This window comes from Carlito syrichta, unplaced genomic scaffold (assembly GCF_000164805.1).
Source record: "Carlito syrichta isolate Samal-C Ts95f unplaced genomic scaffold, Tarsius_syrichta-2.0.1 Scaffold304445, whole genome shotgun sequence".
NCBI classification, from domain to species: Eukaryota; Metazoa; Chordata; class Mammalia; order Primates; family Tarsiidae; genus Carlito; species Carlito syrichta.
Window position 1 is genome coordinate 271,647 of NW_007248541.1, and position 18,978 is coordinate 290,624.

General features: G+C 43.8%; 1 protein-coding gene across 4 annotated transcripts in view; it reads left to right on the top strand.

Annotated features, from left to right (window-relative positions):
• Positions 1-588: 588 nt before the first annotated feature.
• Positions 589-18,978, top strand: part of GCLC (glutamate-cysteine ligase catalytic subunit) — a 48,527-nt gene continuing 30,137 nt past the window's right edge. For 2 of the 4 annotated variants that reach the window (XM_008059926.2, XM_008059928.2), the window contains exon 1: positions 589-764. In XM_008059926.2, coding sequence (XP_008058117.1) covers positions 615-764 — 150 coding nt within the window. In that variant the 5' untranslated portion in view covers positions 589-614. The remainder of the gene's footprint in view (positions 765-18,978) is intronic. The other 2 variants (XM_008059927.2, XM_008059929.2) reach the window with 2 other exon arrangements.

Below are 18,978 nucleotides of genomic sequence, written 5' to 3' on the forward strand. Positions count from 1 at the left end.
ATAATTTACAAGTCGCCTTTGTGAGGCCTACCGCTCGCCCGCTTCCCGCGAACCCCTCCCCTTGACTCCGCCCCGACCACGCCTGCGCAGCCTCCTCCCTTCGGCCACGAAGCCACGCCCCGTACCGACCCCGCCCCTTTCCCCGCCCCCTTCTGTAGTTTATAAAATCCGGAGCGACCGCCCGTGTCCCGGAGCGGCGATCGGGCGGACGCGCGCACTGGGCATGCTCGGTGGCGGCGCAGGTTTTGGTCACAAGTAGGAAGCAGGCAGTGCACGACACCGGCACAGAGAAGCGGGAGCCACCGCCGCGCTGCGGCCGTGGGGTCCGTCGCCGCCGCCTGGGAGCAGGAGCAGGGCAGGAGCCGCGGCGGGCGAGGGGCGAGGCCGCTGGGCCGAGAGCCGCCCAGCCTGCGCTCCTGTCTCCTGCCTCTGCGTCCTCGCGGTGCGTCGGACCCCGGGTCTGTCACCTGGGCGCCGGGGAGCCGAGCGGACGGGACCCTCCCACTGCCGCCTGCGGCTAGAGGGCGCCTCGCGGGGGTTGAGCCGCCGCCGCCCTCTGCGGGCCGCTGAGTGTCCAGCTCGCATCCGAGGAGGAGGAGGAGGAGGGGGAGACCATGGGGCTGCTGTCCCAGGGCTCGCCGCTGAGCTGGGAAGAGACCCAGCGCCACGCCGACCACGTGCGGCGGCACGGGATCCTCCAGTTCCTGCACATCTACCACGCCGTCAAGGACCGGCACAAGGACGTTCTCAAGTGGGGCGACGAGGTGAGCGCCCGCGGCCCCCGCCCCCGCCGGGCGCTCCTGCCAGGCCGCCCAGCGCCGTCTTTGTCTGGACCTGCGCCCCCGTCCCCATCGCAGTCCGTGTCCTGCCCTGCGCCGCGGGAGTCCCCGGGCGCCTTCTTGCCCGGCCGGCGTCCAGGGCCACCCAGACTGTGGGGTCCCTACCCTGAGCCTCCGGGCCAGACTTCCTTCTCTCGTTCATTCATTTCTTTGGGTTTTCCCTTCATTCAGCAAACGCGGATTGGGCGCTGGGTGGGTGTGAGCTTGAAAAAGTGACTTTGGGAGCCTGCGAGTTTTCAGTCGGTACATCTGCAGACCGGCCACTACATCGGTCCCCCGTCCGGTCTCAAAACTCACTTTTGTTATTGATATGAAAGGGACTAATTTGTTCCAGTAGGTCTGTTGCTGTTAGAAATCAGGTCTTCAGGGCATCCGCTTCTGTTCTACCTCAGGCAGGTGTCATTTTCTTAAACCTGTCCAACTTCTTGTCATTCCCACCAACACACTTTGTCACTATAAATTGAAGCAAAAAAAAAAAAATTACAGCTCAGGTTTCCTATATGGGGGAGTTACCTTCCTGATCTTGTTGATTTCTAAATGAGAATGCTTAGCGCTTCAAAATTAGGATTTGCTCGTGCCTTTCCATGGCTTAGATCCAGCATCTAAACTTTACGAATCAGTGTCTCTACATGTGTACTGTCTAGAGAAGAAATAAAGCCTGGATTCTCAGTATGTTAAACCCTTGTTTATTGGAATGAACTGGAAAGAAGCAGTGTTAAAACTGTTAGTTTAGTCTTTTCTGCCAAAACTTTTTGTGCCCTCCCTTTCTGTTTTTAAAAATTACATGTGTATGCAGTACAGATCGTTAAATGATTTCTTGAGAATTCCATCTGTTTTTGTAGTTTTAGCTCTTGTCTTGGATGGCTTGCACCTGTGTAAATAGTGTATCTTCTTGTCGGTGTTATCAGCTGAGGTGCTGATACGCCAGTGCACAGTGTCTCCTTGCAAAAAAGTTAGTTTTTTTTAGTGCGTGTGTGTTTTTATTTTATTTCTAAGATTGGAACATAATCCTGCCTCCTACAGCTGAAGGAATTGTGCTATTTTAAATTAGGAAAGCAGAATGATTAGTAATTCACATTTCTACCAAAGTGGTTTGTCATACTTTTTTTTTTTTAACAGAAAAGGGGCACAGCATGTGTTTGGTGATAATTCTTCGGTTTTAGCCTAAAGTTTTTTTTTGGTTTTTGTTAAATTGACGTCTGACATTTTGTATATTCGTTTGTGTGTCACTCACAGGAACATGTAAGCCCAACGAGGGCAGGGACGTGATGCTTTTTGTTCACTTCTGTTTCCCTAGGGCCAGCCTTGTGCCTGGTATAGTTGGCATCAGGTGCTTGTGGCATGAAAAATGAGCAAGTGGACTGCCATTTCGGTCCACCATAAGATAACTAGCCATTCTTGAGCAATTCACAGTTAAAGTTTTGTTTGTGCCAGTCTTGACATTTAACTAGGTCTACCAAAAAAAAAAAGGCTGTTAATGTCTTTGATAGTCGTCCTAGATAGAACTACATCCGCAGGAGACTTGCGGCACAGCTGGCACCCAGCAGCTCACTCAGGAGACCCCACCTCCCTGACTCTCCCACCCCTTCCCACCCAAGGCCTATCAGTCTTTGGCCCATTTGCTCTGTTCACACTGGACCCTCCAGGAATCCTTAGTCTTCTTAACCTTTTAAAAGAGGTTTCCTCTATTGGCACGAAGAACATTGGGAACTAACTATTTTAAGTAACTTTTGTAGTTGAGTAAGGAACAAAAGTTGAGAAGAGCTGAAGTATAGGGCCTTGAAGTACGTCTCCACTTTGACAGGCTTCCATGGAGAGGGCGGACTTGCAATAGATTTGCTCCTCTTCCCGCTCCAACAGATCAAGGGGAATGGAAAAGAGAGCCAAAAACTCGAACTTGTGTTATGTGTCTATAAGGAGAAAATTGGGCCCAGCATTTCAGCCAGGGCATGACACTTGAAGAGATTACATGGGCAGATCCGTGGAGAATTGGACTTCAGAGTTGTATTGAGGCTTTCATAATAAGTTGACTGGCTAGCACTCCTCTTATGTAAAAAATGTGTTAAAAGATGGTAAAAATTTTCATTAGTGACTGTTGAAACTGCATCTTCAGATTTCTTGTTGCACATAATCTGTGTCATAGATGAAATAACAGCTATAAATGGATGTTTTTAAAGTCTCACCTGAGATGCTTTCTCTTTAACCAGCATTTTTTTAAAACTTATTTTTATTTTTTTTATTTATTTATTTGAGTTGTGGAGTCTTACTCTGTCACCCAGACTGGAGTGCAGTAGTATGATCACAGCTCACCATGGCCTCGACCTCCTGGGCTCAGGTGATCCTTCTGTCTCAGCCTTCTGAGCTGGGACTGTAAGTGTGCACCACCACATCTGGCTAGGTTTTAAATTTTTTTGTAGCGACAAGGTCTCACTATGTTGCAGGCTGGTCTCAAACTTCTGGCCTCAAGCAGTCCTCCCACCTCAGCATCTCAAAGTGCTGGTATTACAGGTGTGAGCCACTGTAGCTGTCCTTTCCCAGCATTTGACTATTTCTTTTATGATATAGCCTTTCTGTACCCCTAGGTTTTTCATCTTCTTTTGCTTTTTTTCCTCATTAGCATCAGCACCCTTTGGGGTGGGGAGTTTGCTGTTTGTCAGAAACCATGAGGTAGAAAAGTTATTGTAAGTGAAAAAAAATAACCTGCTCATTTATTTTAAATTCCATTTCAGTCATATTTCTGGGTAGAGTGTGGAAGTTCAGGGGATAACAGTCCTGCCTTCAAGTGTTGACAGACTCATTGGAAAAGGGCAGCCAACACTACGGGAAGAATTCAGATCGTAGACACTGTCCAGGTGGTGAGAAAAAAGAAGCCTCTTGCAGTGGCACTTAGTGAAAGCGTAGTCTCTCCCTCTAAGGGGTTCTCTCTCCCACCCTGTGGGATGCAGATACTAATTCTCCATTGTGGCACCTTGACATTTCTTATGGACTGAATATGTGATGTTCTCTGGGGGGTCTCACACCCAAGTATTTGCTAATGCCACTAACTATTCCTCCAGCATCTTGTCAAAGTAATCTCATCACCCTTTTATGAGATAGAGCATTACTTTCTTTTTTTCTTTTTTTAAATTAGAGTCTCACTCTGTCGCCCAGGCTGGAGTGCAGTGGCACACTCACCCCACCACAGCCTTGACCTGCTGGGCTCAAGCAATCCTTCCATTTCAGCCTTTCAAGTAGCTGGAGCCACAGGCGTGCACCACCACACCCGGCTAATTTTTTGATTTATTGTAGAGATGAGGTCTTGCCATGTTCTGCAGATCATGACTCATTAGTGGGTTGAGAAATAAATGTAGAAGATTCCACCAGGAATCTTTACCTTGCTAACAAACTTTTCTTTTTCTTTTTTTTTTTGAGTTGGAGTCTCACTCTGTCGCCCAGACTGGAGTGCAGTGGCACACTCACGGTCACTGCAGCCTCAAGCTGCCTGGCTCCGGCGATCCTTCCGCCTCAGCCTTCCAAGTAGCTGGAACTACAGGCGCGCGCTACCACGCACGGTTAATTTTTTTGATTTATGTTGTCAAGTTGCCTAGGCGGGTCTCGAACCCGTGGGCTCAGGCAGTTCACTCACCTTGGCCTCCCAAAGTTCAGGATTACAGGCTGAGCCACCGAGCCCAGCAACAAACTTTTTAATTGTAAGAACACTTTACCTTGTTAACAAAATTTTTAATTGTACAATACAGTATTGTTAACTACAGGGACAATATTGTACAGATCTCTAGAACTTGTTCATCCTGCATAATTGAGACTTTATGCTCACTGGTTAGCAATTCCTCACTTCCCCCTGGCCCCAGCCCCTGGCATCTACCATTCTATTCTTTGATTCTATGAGTCTGACTATTTTAGATACTTTATGTAAGTGGAAGTAAGCAGTTTGTCGTTCTGTGACTGGTTTGTTATGCTTAACATAATGTCTTCAAGGTTCATCCAAATTGTCACATATTACAGACTTTCCTTTTTTTGTTGTTTTTTTTAAGGCTGAATAATGTTCTATTACTTGTATGCTCCACATTTCCCTTCTCCATTCTTCCGTTGCTAAACGTTTAGGGTGTCTCCGTATTTTGGCTGTTGTGAACAGGGCAGTGGTAAATATTGGAGTGCTAATATCTCTTTGCCAACCAGGACTTGTTAAAAAATGAAAAGGATGACAAACATTATTATACATAGTAAGAATATTATATAAACTTAGGAGTTTTTTTGAGAGTGTGTGAATGGCAGGTGTGTGTACTGAATTGCATAGAAATCATTTCTTACTGTGGTTCACAATTAAAGGAGTTTGAAGGCTACTGTCTCAGATTTATAATAGAAGGCTTCCTCGATGAAGTGAGCCTTGGGAGAGAGCACAGGAGGCTAACCCAGTCTTTGCACATAGTAGGAACTCACTGTTGCATATACTGAGTAGAAGTCTGAAGACAGGTCAGAAGCCTGGTGGATCAGACTCAAGGGAAATCGTTTCAATGCAGAAGCCTGGGAAATAACTGAGAAGCAGTCTGGGCAGATAAAAGCAGAGAAGGGTGTGATGGGTGGGGTGGCCCTGGAGATGAAGGATGGTCGGCTGGACAGAAAGGGGTGTTTTGGAAGTGATATGTTGGACTGCATTGGGATGATACTGCTTTTTGTGGGTTGGTGTTGTACCTACAAGGCTGTGGACACGGATAAAAAAAGAAAAAAACTAGACCTGAAAACTGGTGGCCAGATAGTTGGAAGGAGAGCCTTTAGAAACGCTCAGCCCTAGTTGCTAGGGCAATATTTATCTCTTCACACCAAAAAGAGCCCTGGAGCCCAGTTTATGCTCTAGTCTGAGGCCTGCCAACCTGCCCATGTGATCTTGAGCCTCAGTTTTCTTGTCTGGAAACTGAGAAGATTGGACTCTCTTCCTCTGATCCCTTCCAGCTTTTACAGGTTGAGAAAATTTTTAATAATGTACATATTTCAACCAGAATATGGTACTCTTTGAAATTCACCTGGATGTAACCTTTCAACTGCTGAGTAAAGAGAATACTGCCACCAAGTGGCTTGTACGAGGTGGCGGCTGTGGGGGGGTGGAGGGGGATCCTGAATTTATTTATACAAAATTGTGTACTTATTCTTACTTATTTAAATTTCAGTCATCTTCAAAGTACTCTCTGTTTAATGCAACACACCTATCGAGAAACTTTCTCCACTGCTTAAAACAGTTCTTGAACTTGTCAATTTTTATGCCATTTAGTGCCTCTGTCGTTTTTTGTTTCACCTCTTGCACATGGGCAAAATATTGCCCTTTGAGGATGTTTTTTGTCCGGAGAAACAAAAGAAGTTGCTTGGGGTGAGCTCTGGTGAATAGGGAGGGCACCTGCCCTGTGGGTGCCCCGGTCATGAAACAACATGTTGAAAGAATCTAAAAAAAAAAAAAAAAAAATCACTGAAGTCGAATGCAGCCTCTCAGAGTAACGCTAACTGGTACACTGATGCTGTTGGGTTCCTGGAATACTTACCTAGCGGGGGAAGCCTGTACTACAAGGGCTTGCCCTCCAAAAATTAATTTTTTTTTTTTTTTTTTTTGTGCGTCCCCCTGGTATATAAAGGCACGTGAATACTGGAGTTTTGAAACTTTTTCCTGTGAGAACCTTTCAGCTCAGCCCAGATGCTTGTTTTCTCCTTTAATACAATAGGTCCTAACCCTAACCACTGTTTATTGTGCTGTTTCTGTGGGAAATAGGAGTGTTAATTCCTGGGGGCTGGGAAAAGATCTCATTTTGCTCCAGGATGAAGGGGTGCCGGGGAGAGGTGAGGTGCTCTGTTGCCTGCCACGAATGCCAAAAAGGAAGCACTTCTCTGCCCAGCTCACACGCAATTCTTCCGTTACGGGTTTTGTTTATAGTCCAAGGTGTGCACATTAAAAGACAAACCTAGGAAATCTGTGATGTAAATGTGGTAATAAACATGACTCTTGACTTTTCCTAATCATTCCATTGTTAGCATGTCTGCCAGGCCTTTTCGTCTCCTCAATGGCAGAACCATCATTAGAATTGAAATCTGCTGGGCTCGGTGGCTCAGCCTGTAATCCTGCATCTTTGGGAGGCTGAGGTGAGTGAATTGCCTGATCCCGCGGGTTCGAGACCCGCCTGGGCAACGAGACCTCATCTCTACAATAAATCAAAAAATCAGCCAGGTGTGGTAGCGCATGCCTGTAATTCCGGCTACTTGGAAGGCTGAGGCAGAAGGATCACCGGAGCCCAGCAGGTCGAGGCTGCAGTGGCCGGAAGTGGCCACTGCACTCCAGTCTGGGTGACAGAGTGAGACTCCAACTCAAAAAAAAAAAAAAAAGAATTGAAATCTAATTCCAGGTCCATTTCTTAAACACATTATGCCAGTTTTGGATTATTTACAATGCATGAAGTTCATTAAACATCCATTTACAGAGTTCAAACTGTATAGGTTATAGAAGAAAACATCATTGAAAAGCAGACATAATTTTTAAGTACAATGGCTCTTAAGGGTGAGAAGGTAAATTGTCCCCTAGTTAGCAGAAAAGCCCATGTGAACTTTGAGAGGAAAATGCAATGTGTCGTTAATTTTTTGTGTTTGCTTACTATGTATACAACTGAGATAGGATTTAACAAGGGCTGGTGTATCATCTGTTGAGTTTGAGCTTCCAGTTTGCCTATACTAGGTTCAGAATGCTGAAGTGACTATTTAGAAAATGCTCAGTTTATTAATGCATAAGCTTATGATCCTATAAAAAATAATACTGTCTTGAACTAAAAACCTAGAATGGACAAAAGTAGAGTCATTTGAGTCTTACTGAAGGTTTTTATAGCTTTAAACAAATTGCTTAATCAATCTTCCTTCCTTGCTTCCTTTTGTCCTTTTTGTTCCTTTTGTTCCTTTTTTTCTCTCTCACTCTGTCACTCAGGTTCAAATGCAGTGGTGTTATCTTGACTCACTGCAACCTGGAACTCCTACAATATCTTCCTCTTCTTACCCCTGATTTGCAACTGATTTGCTTTCTGTTACTGTAGCTTAGTTCGCACTTCCTAGATTGTTATATCTAGAAAATCGTACAACATTTACTTTTCTGGCTTTTTAAACTCTGCATAAATATTTTGAGCTTTGTCTATGTTGTTGCATGTGTCAGTAGTTCACTCCTTTTAATTGTTGAGTAATATTTTATTCTATGGTTATGCCACAGTTTATCCATTTGTGTTGTATCCAGTTTTTCACTCTTAAAAATAAAACTTCTATAGATCATAATGTACAATCTTTGTGTGGACTGTTGGCTTTATGTATCGTGATTATTACCTAGGAATGGTGTTTTAAAGGAATCTACCAAATTTTCCCAAAGTGGAAAAAGTACCATTTTGCATTCTCATCGGCAGGTATACCAGTTTCAGTTCATCCACATCCTTGCTAGCAGTTGATATGGACGATCTCTAATATTAGTTATCCTAACTAACAGGTGCATAGTGGTATTTTATTACGTTTTTAATTTGCATTTCCCTAAAGACCAATGACATTGAGAATGTTTTCATGTGCTCAGGTGTCGCCCGTATATCGTTTTTGGGAAGTGTGTTAAAATCATGTGTCTGTCTGAGTTGTTTGTTCTCAAACCATTGAATTTTGAGAGCTCTCTGTGATTCTGGATCTCACTTTTATCAGATGGTATGCTTTGCAAATACCTTCCTCCTAGTCTGTTTCATTCTCTTTATAGTGTCTTTTAAAGAACAGAAATTCCTAATTTCTGTGAAGTTCAGTTTGTCCGTTTGTTCTTTTATGAATCATGCTTTTGGTGTGTTATCTAAGAAATCTTTGCCTAAATCAAGGCCACAGAAGTTTTCTTCTATGTTTTTTTTAATAGAAGTTTTATCATTTTAGGTTTTACATTAGGGTCAATGATCTATTTGAATACATATCTATGTGTATGTTTGTATATGATACAAGGTATATACTAAGGTATTTTTGTTTTGTTTGTTGTTTTTTCCCCATATTTCTTAAGTACTTTGTTGCAAAGACTGTCTTTTCTCTATTGTCAAAGGTGCACTGCCTTTGCATCTCTGATCAGTTGTCTATATGTGTGTGGTTTTATTTCTGGGCTCCTTGTGTATTCCACTGATCTATTCTGTTTTTATGTCAATAGCACACTATTTTTCAACTTTTTTTTTTAAGAGATCTTGATATGTTGTCCAGGCTGGCCTCGAACTCCTGGACTCAAGTGATCCTTCCACCTCAGACTCCCAAGTAGCTGGGTTGATAGGTGTGCGCCCTTGTGGTTGGTTACTAGCACACTCTTGATTGTTTTAGCTTTATAAGAAGTCATGAGAGCCGGGCTTGGTGGCTCAGCCTGTAATCCCGCACCTTTGGGAGGCTGAGGTGAGTGGATTGCCTGAGCCCATGGGTTCGAGACCCGCCTGGGCAGCGAGACCTCATCTTTACAATAAATCAAAAAAACAGCCGGGCGTGGTAGCGCATGGCTGTAATTCCAGCTACTTGGAAGGCTGAGGCGGAAGGATCGCCGGAGCCCAGCAGGCGAGGTTGCGGTGGCCGGGAGTGGCCACTGCACTCTAGTCTGGGCGACAGAGTGAGACTCCAACTCAAAAAAAAAAAAAAAAAAGAAGTCATGAGATCAGTAGTGTTAGTTAGCTCCCTAGCTCTGTTCTTTTTCAACTGGTTTGACTTTTCTGTGTATTTTGAATTTCCATGTGAATTTTAGATCCAGGTTGACAATTTCTACTAAAGAAAAAAATCCTGTTGGAGTAGCATTGAATTTTAGATCAATTGGGGAAGAATTGACATCATAACAGTATTGAGTTTTCAAGTATATGAACAAGTATATCATCCTTATTTACATCTTTACTAGTTTCTCTCAGCAGTGTTTTGTAATTTTTGGTGTATAGGTCTTTCGCATGTTTTTTGTCAGATTATCTCTGTATGTCTCATGTTTCAATTCTTTTGTAATTGGTATTACTTCAACTCTGTTGCTAGTATATTGAAATAAAATTGATTTTACATATTTATCTTTTATCCTGCAATTTTACTAAACTCACTTTTGAATATATAAAGTACAATCCTAATAACTTTTAATGTCCTTGGCTGCTAATTGTATCATCTTTGTCATTTCAGTCAGGTTCAACTGATAGATTTTTCTCTTAATTTTGAGTATGTTTCCCTGCTTATTTGAATGCCTGGTAATCTTTGGTTGGATGCTAGACCTTGTGAGCTTTGTCTTGTTGGATGCTTGATATTTGTGTAATCCTATAGATGTTTTAAGCTTTGTTCTGGGGTATAGTTTTTTGGAGCTGGTTTAAGCCTTTCAGATAATGCTTTTACAGTTTATTAGGCAGATCCAAAGAAGTCTCGTTTTCGGGCTTATTATTCTTTTCTTTTTGAGTCAGTGTCTCACTCTGTTCCCAGACTGGAGTGCAGTGGCACAATCACAGCTTACTACAGACTCCAACTCCTGGTCTCAAACAATCCTCCTGCATCAGCCTCCCAAGTAGTTGGGACTACGGGCACACGCCACTACACCAGCTAATGTTTTGAAGTTTTTGTAGAGACCGAATCTTGCTGTGTTGCCTAGGCTGGTCTTGAATTCCTAGGCTCAAGTGAACCTCCTGCCTCAGCCCCCCACAGTGGAGGGATTACATGTGTGAGCCACTGTGCCTGACCTTAATTATTCCTTTCTACTGAAGCAAGACCTTTGTGAGTACTCTGCTGTGTGCCTCTGAGTATTGAGTTATTTCATTGGGTACCTATAATATATACCCTGTCCCAGCTGTGTGCCCTTACCTCACATCCATGTGTTGAATTATTACTGAATTCTTACAAGGGAGCCCTCTGCAGATCCCTGGGGTTCTCTGTGCAGCTCTCTTTTCCCCAGTACTCTATCCTGTGAACTCTACTCTAGGGCTGGTTTCCCTAGACTTTAAGCTCTGTCTCTGGGCTCTGGGAGTGCCTCAGGGAACTGCTTCTCTCTGTGCATGACCTAGAGCCTCCTCTCTTCAGGAAGTAAGTTGAGGCCGTTGTAGGACCCGCTTAATTTTCCTTTTATATCTCAGGGTTCTCTATACTTTATTATCTGATGTTCAGCATCCTGAAAATTGTTCTTTCATAATATTTTCTCTCTCTCACTCTCCCTCTTTTTCTTTTGATAGTTTCAAATGGAAGGGTAAATTTCGTCCTTGCTACTCCATCTTGATTAGAAGTGAAAGTCTTTCCCACTTTTTCTACTATTTCAGCTCTGCTGTCCTTTGTAAACTTTGTTCAAAGGCTGGCTACTTTGTATAAGACACCTGTCAGCACCCAAGATTCTGGCAAGTTTTTTAAATCAAGATTTTCTTTGCTCTTAAGCTATAATGTTCATCTTTCAATGTCACTATTAAATCAGCTGGATGCTGATTTACCAGAAGTAAAACAAAGCCCTAAGATGAGAGACTTCCATGACCCTTTTCCTGGAAACTAGTAAAAGCCTTGGCTGTGAGTCCACCTCGCTGGATCAGCCATAGGGGTCACAGGGATGGCAAATGCTGAAGTATCTGAAAGAGGTGGGGATTACAACAGTGATCTTAAACACTAGAAAGTTAACATTTTCCTTAAAAATCTTCATAAAGTATATCCTCTGAGAACTGTGAGCCTCAGACAAACCTAAAGAGGCTATTTGGGTGTGCTTCCTTCATTTCCACTAGGTGTTCACGTACTTAACCCAAACTAACTGCCTGGAAGTTGATATTTCTTTTTTTTTTTTGAGTTGGAGTCTCACTTTCTCGCCCAGACTGGAGTGCAACCCAGACTGGAGTGCAGTGGCACACTCCCGGCCACCGCAGCCTCGACTTGCTGAGCTCCGGCGATCCTTCTGCCTCGGCCTTCCAAGTAGCTGGAACTACAGGCATGTGCTACCACGCCCGGCTAATTTTTTGATTTTTATTGTAGAGATGAGGTCTCGCCAAGTTGCCCAGGTGGATCTCGAACCCACGGGCTCAGGCAATCCACTCACCTCAGCCTCCCAAAGCGCGGGATTACAGGCTGAGCCACCGAGCCCGGCGATATTTCTAACACACTCTTTTGCCTGTGCTGGTAAGCATGGCAGTACGCTGGCCTTCTGTTTCTATGTTAAGTTGTGTCTAGGGGTTATGACATACTGGCTCCACAACTCAAATAGGGCAGGAACTGGGAAGTAAACAGAAGTCCTCTGAGCACAAAGTTCACACACTTTATTTCCAGAAGCCCATCTCGAGCCCAAAAGAGATCACTTACTCTCTACACATGCTCTGCAGGTTTGGGCTTCTAGTTTCTCAGCTCAGGATGAACTGTAGGAAATCGCCTGAGGCAGAAATAAGGGGAGCAGTTCAAGGGCATCTACCTCCGATGTGCCTCCCAAGGTCTTGCTCTGTTAGAGCTGTGAGGGGATGACATTGAAAGCATGTTTATGTTTAGTAATTTTAGAAAGATTTTCGCTCATGTATATGTAAACATTTTTACGGGAGCATAGTCTCTAAAGGAGTAGGCTTTGGGTACTAAGACAATTCCCATGAATAAAACTAATGGTTTGTATTTGGTGAGAACGAAAGAAAAATGGATGATCATATGCTAAGAGGGTTTCTGGAAAACTTTAAGCAATGATAGTTTAGAACTAGAAAGGATATTTGTTTTTCCTTTATTTTACAGATGATGAAACTAAGGCCCAGAGAATAAAACACATTCTGAGTGGCTATAATTAGGGAAAATACAACTGCTTTGGGCAGGTGACCACCTTGCACAACTCTAGGAGGCACTAGTGTGGTTGGTGCTCCTTAGGCATGGGAGTGAGGAGGGGTGTTACAGAGTTGGGCGGGATGTCAGCAAGATCTCTGAAGGAGTCATACTTGGCTAGAGGTACACAGGAGCCAACCGTTTGAAGGACAGAGATAAAATGTTGCATGCAGAGAGAACAAAAGTGTTTACAGCTGGGCACGCTGACTCACTCCTAGAATCCTAGCATTTTGGGAGGCTGAGGTGGGAAAATTGTTTGAACCTAGGAATTCAAGACCAGCCTGGGCAACATAGTAAGACCTCGCCTCTACAAAAAAAAAAATAGAAAAATTAGCTGGGCGTGGTGGTACATGTTCGTAGTCTCAACTATTGAGGAGGCTGAGGCGGTAGGCTCACCTAAGCTCAGGAATTAGAGGCTGTGGTCAGCCACGATTGTGCCTCTGCACTCCAGCCTGGGCTACAGAGTGAGACCCCAACTAGAAAACAAAACCAATGAACAGTAAAACAGTAAAAGGCCTGCCATGTGGTGCAGAGAGGAGGTCAAAATGAAGGAGGCTGGGAAGATTGATCCTCATGTCCTTGGGGAGAGGTGGTGCTGGATTCTTTTGCTGAGTGTGGGCCATTTAAGAGTTTCAAGGAGAGTGACCTGACCTTCATGAAGGACTGGGTCTGCCTGATGGGCAGTCTGATGGCATTCCATGAGAGCAGCCTTCATCTTTGATGAAGTCCAGTGCACCTAAAACAAGTTCTGTGTGAAGCAATATTTTCACGAAATTGTACTTCCCTTCCCATTAATGACATGTTCTGCTCATTCTGTTCTAAGTTATTTTTTGGTAGTGTTAATCACAACCCACCATGGCACACTAATGGGCCGTAACCAGCACTTGTAAAACACTGATAGTTCTTTGAGTAAATGCCACACTGCTTTCCACAAAATCATCCTTTGCAGCAACATGGTTGAGACCATCATTCTAAGTGAACTATACCAGAAACAAAAAACACCGCATATTCTCACTCATAAGTGGCCCCTAAGCATTGGGCACTCGAACACAAGGGTGGGAACTGATGCTGGGCACTGCTAATGGGGGGAGAGAGGAAGGCAGGTTGGTGGAATAAGGGGCACACTACCACCCATTGGGTAGCATGTCCACTACCAGGAAGAGAGAGGGCTCACTAGAAACCCAAGCCTCAGCTGTATGCAATTTACTTGTGTAGCAGATTCTTACATGTACCCAACAAAATTAAATTTAAAAAAAAACAAAACAAAAAAACACTGATAGGACACTACTCTGCCTCAGTGTATGCCTGCCCTGGACCTAGAAAATAGGAACCACTAACACTTGAGTGGTACTGTGCACTTAGCACTATCCTAGACACTTGCTATGCATTATTTGATGTACTCCCCAGTGGCCTGGTGAGGCAGGTATTACCTATTTTACAGAAGTATAAACCAAACTTCAAACTGATTGACTCCAAAGCCTGTGCTCCTAGCTTCTCCCCCATGTACTGCCACCCAAGTAGGTCAGTTTTAATAGGCTGCAGCCAGAGATGGGATTGAGGGTGGAGAGAAAAAGAAGTGACAGAGGAAGGGATGATGGTGGGAATGCAGGAAGTAGGCTTTTTATTTTTAAATGAAAATGTGAGTATGTCTTAGAGCCACAGATGCAGGCTTAAGCAGTTTTTGTTACCACACAGCCAGTCATTCTAGTGAAATGCCAGCACTCTTTCAAAATGACACCATTGAATATGTTTGGTAAATTCCTCAGTCCACAGGACAAATGCTAACAAGTTGAGTAATGTGACCACAGCCTTCCCAGCTAATCTTCTGCTGGCAGGCTAGCCCTGTGAAAAGGCAGATACAGGACGAGCTCTTTATATGAAAATCGGGCTGACCTCATTTGATAGTTATGCCGCCTGGGCGACCTCTTCCTGGGCAGCAGGTAGCAGGGCACAATCAGAGCCCAAGTCAGGAGCTTTGACTTATCGCTTGGAGATTTTCATCCTTTAACATATATTTCAGAGAAGGCGGGGAGAGAGGTTGTATTCACAAGAGTCTAAGTCTTCCAACTCCCACAGGTGGTAATTTCTGTTAGTAGGATCAGCTGTGATATCCAGGTGCAATTCCTGAGTGGGTGCTTCCTTGGTGAGATGTGCTTAGGAAAGAGTATCTGCACTCGGATTCTTACGGTAGTGAGATGGCATTCAGCTGGGGGTCTTGAAACCCTGGCATCCTGTCACTGGGGGCATCGGCAGGCCCCTCTCGACACAGCCATCACTTTGGAGTTAGAATTGCACTGGCTGTCACCAACTTTTTTTTCCTACTCTTTAGAAAGCACTCTTTTTTTCTTTTGGGGGGTTGGTTAGTCTAATACTAGTTCCTAGGAACCAAAATCTGGAATTTCTCATAGGCAGTCCCTGCATTTAGGACAACCTGATTTATAAACATACCTTAGAAAGGAATAGGCTTGCTTTCTTAACCCTAAAAGGGCACCAGGTACTGAGCTGGGCACCACTCTTGAAGAGACTAGGGAACTGAATTTTTTATTTTATGTTATTTTAAATTCAAATAACAATATATCCCCACTGGCTACCGTCATGGACAGCAACAGGATGATCCGTGTGAAAGCCCTGAACACTCCTGCATCTACTTACTGGAGCCCCGCAGAAATTCTCCAAGGCACTTACCCTTACAGTGGTCCAGTTCTTCACTAACTCTGGCTACTGGCAGGCTGCTTCTCCCTGGGGACCAGTATCCCCTTTCTTGTCAGCCACGTGGTGACTAGGACTCTGGCAGGCGAGTATGTTCTCGGGAAAGAGCCAAGGAATCCTCTTGTCCACAGAACCCAGAAGCTATCATACTAAAGTACGGATGTTGGGAGGTAAATAAGAATATTGTATTTACAGTATTGTTTCTTTAAGAGAAAATGTGTTCTGGTTTCGGTTTGTAAGTTGCAGAGCCTGTGTTATGTCAGTGGCCACAGCCAGCATCACCACTGGTTTCTTGATGCGATGTCTTTTTTGTGGTTAATTTGTGTGAGAAGACTGGTTAAGCTTTGCTAGCTGTGGTTCAGAAATAAGGTAGGAGGGTCTTAATTGTCTTTATAAATGTCAGAAAATTAAAACTGACATATGCCTGAAGTGTGGTAGTATGACATTTTAAGAAATAAGCCAGTATGTATCCAGAGGCCAGAAAACAAGTATCTCATGCCACCTGTAGGGCATGAAAGAGCAGATTTACATTCAAGGATTTCCTTTGTGCCAACAGTAAGGAATGAATGTATCCAGGTAAAATTAATTCAGGGTTGTGGTTTCTCTTGGATTCTAATCCAGTGCCTATCTAGTCCAATTTTCTGTAGTAATAAAAATGTTCTGTTGTGGCCGGGCGCAGTGGCTCACGCCCACCTGTAATCCCAGTATTTAGGGAGACCGAAGTGAGAGAATTGTCTCAAGCCCAGAGGTTCAAGACCGGCCTAAGTAACATAGTGAGACTTCGTCTCTACAAAAAATAAAAAAACTTAGCTAGGTGTGGTGACACATGTCTATAATCCCAGCTATTTGGGAGGCTGAGGTGGAGGGATCATCTGAACCCAGGAGGTGGAGACTGTGGTGAATTGTGATCGTGCCACTGTACTCCAGCCTGGGCCACAAAGTGAGACTCAAAAAAAAAGTTATTTTTCTACTCTGCAATATCCATTAGGGGCTAGGGAACTGAATTTTTTATTTTTTGTCATTTCAAATTCAAATAATAACGTATGCCCACAGGCTACCATAATAGACAGCAAGATTTTTTTTCTTTATTGAAGTAAAGGGTGACATTTTCCTCTTTTAAGAGATTCATCACAATTTTTCCTACAACTCTCATTTTCTTTCTGTCTTTTAAAGTCTTGAAATGTTTCACTTGGGCCTCCTGTCACTAATCTAGGCATGTGGAGAATGTTTTCTCTGTGTGGGCCAAGATAATGTCAAGGAAGTTTCTCCATCTAATTTTACAGGAAATTTGCTGATTTTTAAGTGCAGTGTTAAAATTGAGATTAGTATAAGTAACGAGCAGCCTGCCCTGTCCAGTCTAGGGTGCCAACAGAAGTCCTGGTCAGGGCAAGGCCATACTTATTTTGGTTTCTCAAAGTGTAAAATTCCCCTAGAGTGTATCACGTATAATTCTGCAATATGAATTGACACTTCAAAGCAGGAGGAAAAAAGCTCATTTTCTGAAGATTACTGAAATGTTGCAAGAATTTGATATAGCTTTAAACTGCTGAAATATTTCCTTTTCAGGACTGAGGGCAGTTTAATGATAACATATCCATAGCAACAGTCAGCAGTTTAAAAATGTCGCCATGTAAAAAATATCATCTACACAGAAGCACATAAATTCCTGTTTCTACTTCGTATTGACTTGTCTCTTAAGAGTGCTCAAGATTACCATATAAAGCAGTGGTTTCGATATTTGTGATGTCATCATTAGACATGTCTAATGTGGGAGTCCACCTTAAACCACATCCCAAGCCATATCAAATTTCTCATCTGTGTTAGATGCTAATTTTCTACCACTTTAAGCACAGCTGCTCTTTTGGTCTAGTCGTTCAGGTCTCCCTTATGTAACTGAGGGCGATTGACATTAAGCAACACCATTGTGGCTGGCTCCTCTTTGGGTGCTCCAAGTTTGGGAAGTGGGTGCCATCCAGCTCCATGGTTGAGAGTACTCAAAATATACTGGGCGTCAGTATTTCACTGTGTGAGGACACAGTCTTCTGGACAGAAGGCATGGTGTGTACCTCTGAAACAGCTTGTAGCCTGGAGGTACCAGGTGTGATCTCTGGGTGGACCCACCTGGTCTGCAGCTCCCTCAGGTAATTGCACTGTGGTTGGAGGTGCACTCCTCTGGGGGAGGGTGGCTGGGCCATCCAGGGAGGTTGTCTGTATGTTGAAGGACTCTAGACCGTCCCCTTGCCGAGCCAGTCCCCATGTCAAGAATTAGCTTAAGTGTGAGTGGCTTCCTCTGGGAAGCCTTCGGAGCTCCTAGACTGCTTTAGACCTTGCTGTTTCCTACGCACAGATCTGAGGAGAAACTGGGGTACAGTGAAGCAACAGGTGATTCTAACCAGTGAATCAAAACCTCTGCTTGTGCCAGTGGAAGAGAGTCAACAGTGGAGCAGAGGCGCTGGCCCTGAACCCCACACTTCAGCAGGGGGGCTGGAGACCCTGCCCTGCACAACCACTCCTCTTGGGCTGAGTCTGTGGAGCCCTTCACTGTCTTGCCCTCCTTGACCCAGCCACTTGGACACTGACCCTCTCAGGGGTTGAGGAAGGAGCGCCCTCGTGCCACTGGGAGGAATGTAGGACCTCACAGCTCACCCTACCTCAAGGACTTGGCAGTAGGTTCCTTCTCTCTAAGGGTCAGGCATACAGTGGGCTTAATACTTTTGAGAGGGGAAATGCCTTGGTTTTAATTTACAAAGAAGCTGACAAAGGAGTTTTCTCCAAGTATAACCTCCCTAACTGGGGAACTGCCCATGACTGATCTGAGTCTCATAGAAGTAGATTGTTTCCTAATAAAGCACTGTTGACTTCAACAGAGTAGAAATCATGAAATTAGTGCTTCATAAAATGTATAGCCCTCCCTCAAATTCTAAGCTCCCTGAAATTCTTATTCCCAAGGTAGAGTATCCAAATGTTTAAAACAGAAAAGAAAATTTATTTTACACTAGTGGTAAACAATGAAAAACAACATAAATCCTAAAAATTTGACTGTTGGTACTAACTTATTTTAAACTTGAAGGCCACAGGTATTCCACTGCCAACTCTATATTCAGCATTGTACTGAGTACTTAACATCACTCTCAGTTAAGATTCTCTATTTTTATAGACCTGGTTTCAGATGTACACAAAGTATCCACCTTTGTTTAAACCTGCATTAAATGACTTGAGGATTATTACCTCTGGCGGTCCTAGCAACACTATAACAAATAAAGCAAGGTACATAATAGTCTTTTATGTGGGTCTTTGGTTCAACAGCTCAGTGCTATCATTGCTTTTATTCTAGTAGGATAAAATTTAGCCTTTTAGCAACAGAAATCTAAGGGATTTTAATTTTTATTTGTAGAAAAAGTAGTTCACATTTAAAATATGAGTATCTTGCAAAGTGGTTGGGCCTCTTTTTCCTATTTAAAAGGACAAGTGATGGGTGCCAATAACAGGGTCCCACAGTCTCCTCTAGGGGGTTGTGACCTGTATACTGTGAAGAATAGAGCTCATTGGAGGGGTTCTCCCTACTTCCAAGATGGTATGTTAATTACACATTTGAATTGGCCACTCTGCCACCCATTTATAATGTTCTTTGGGTATATGTTTTCAGAGTTGT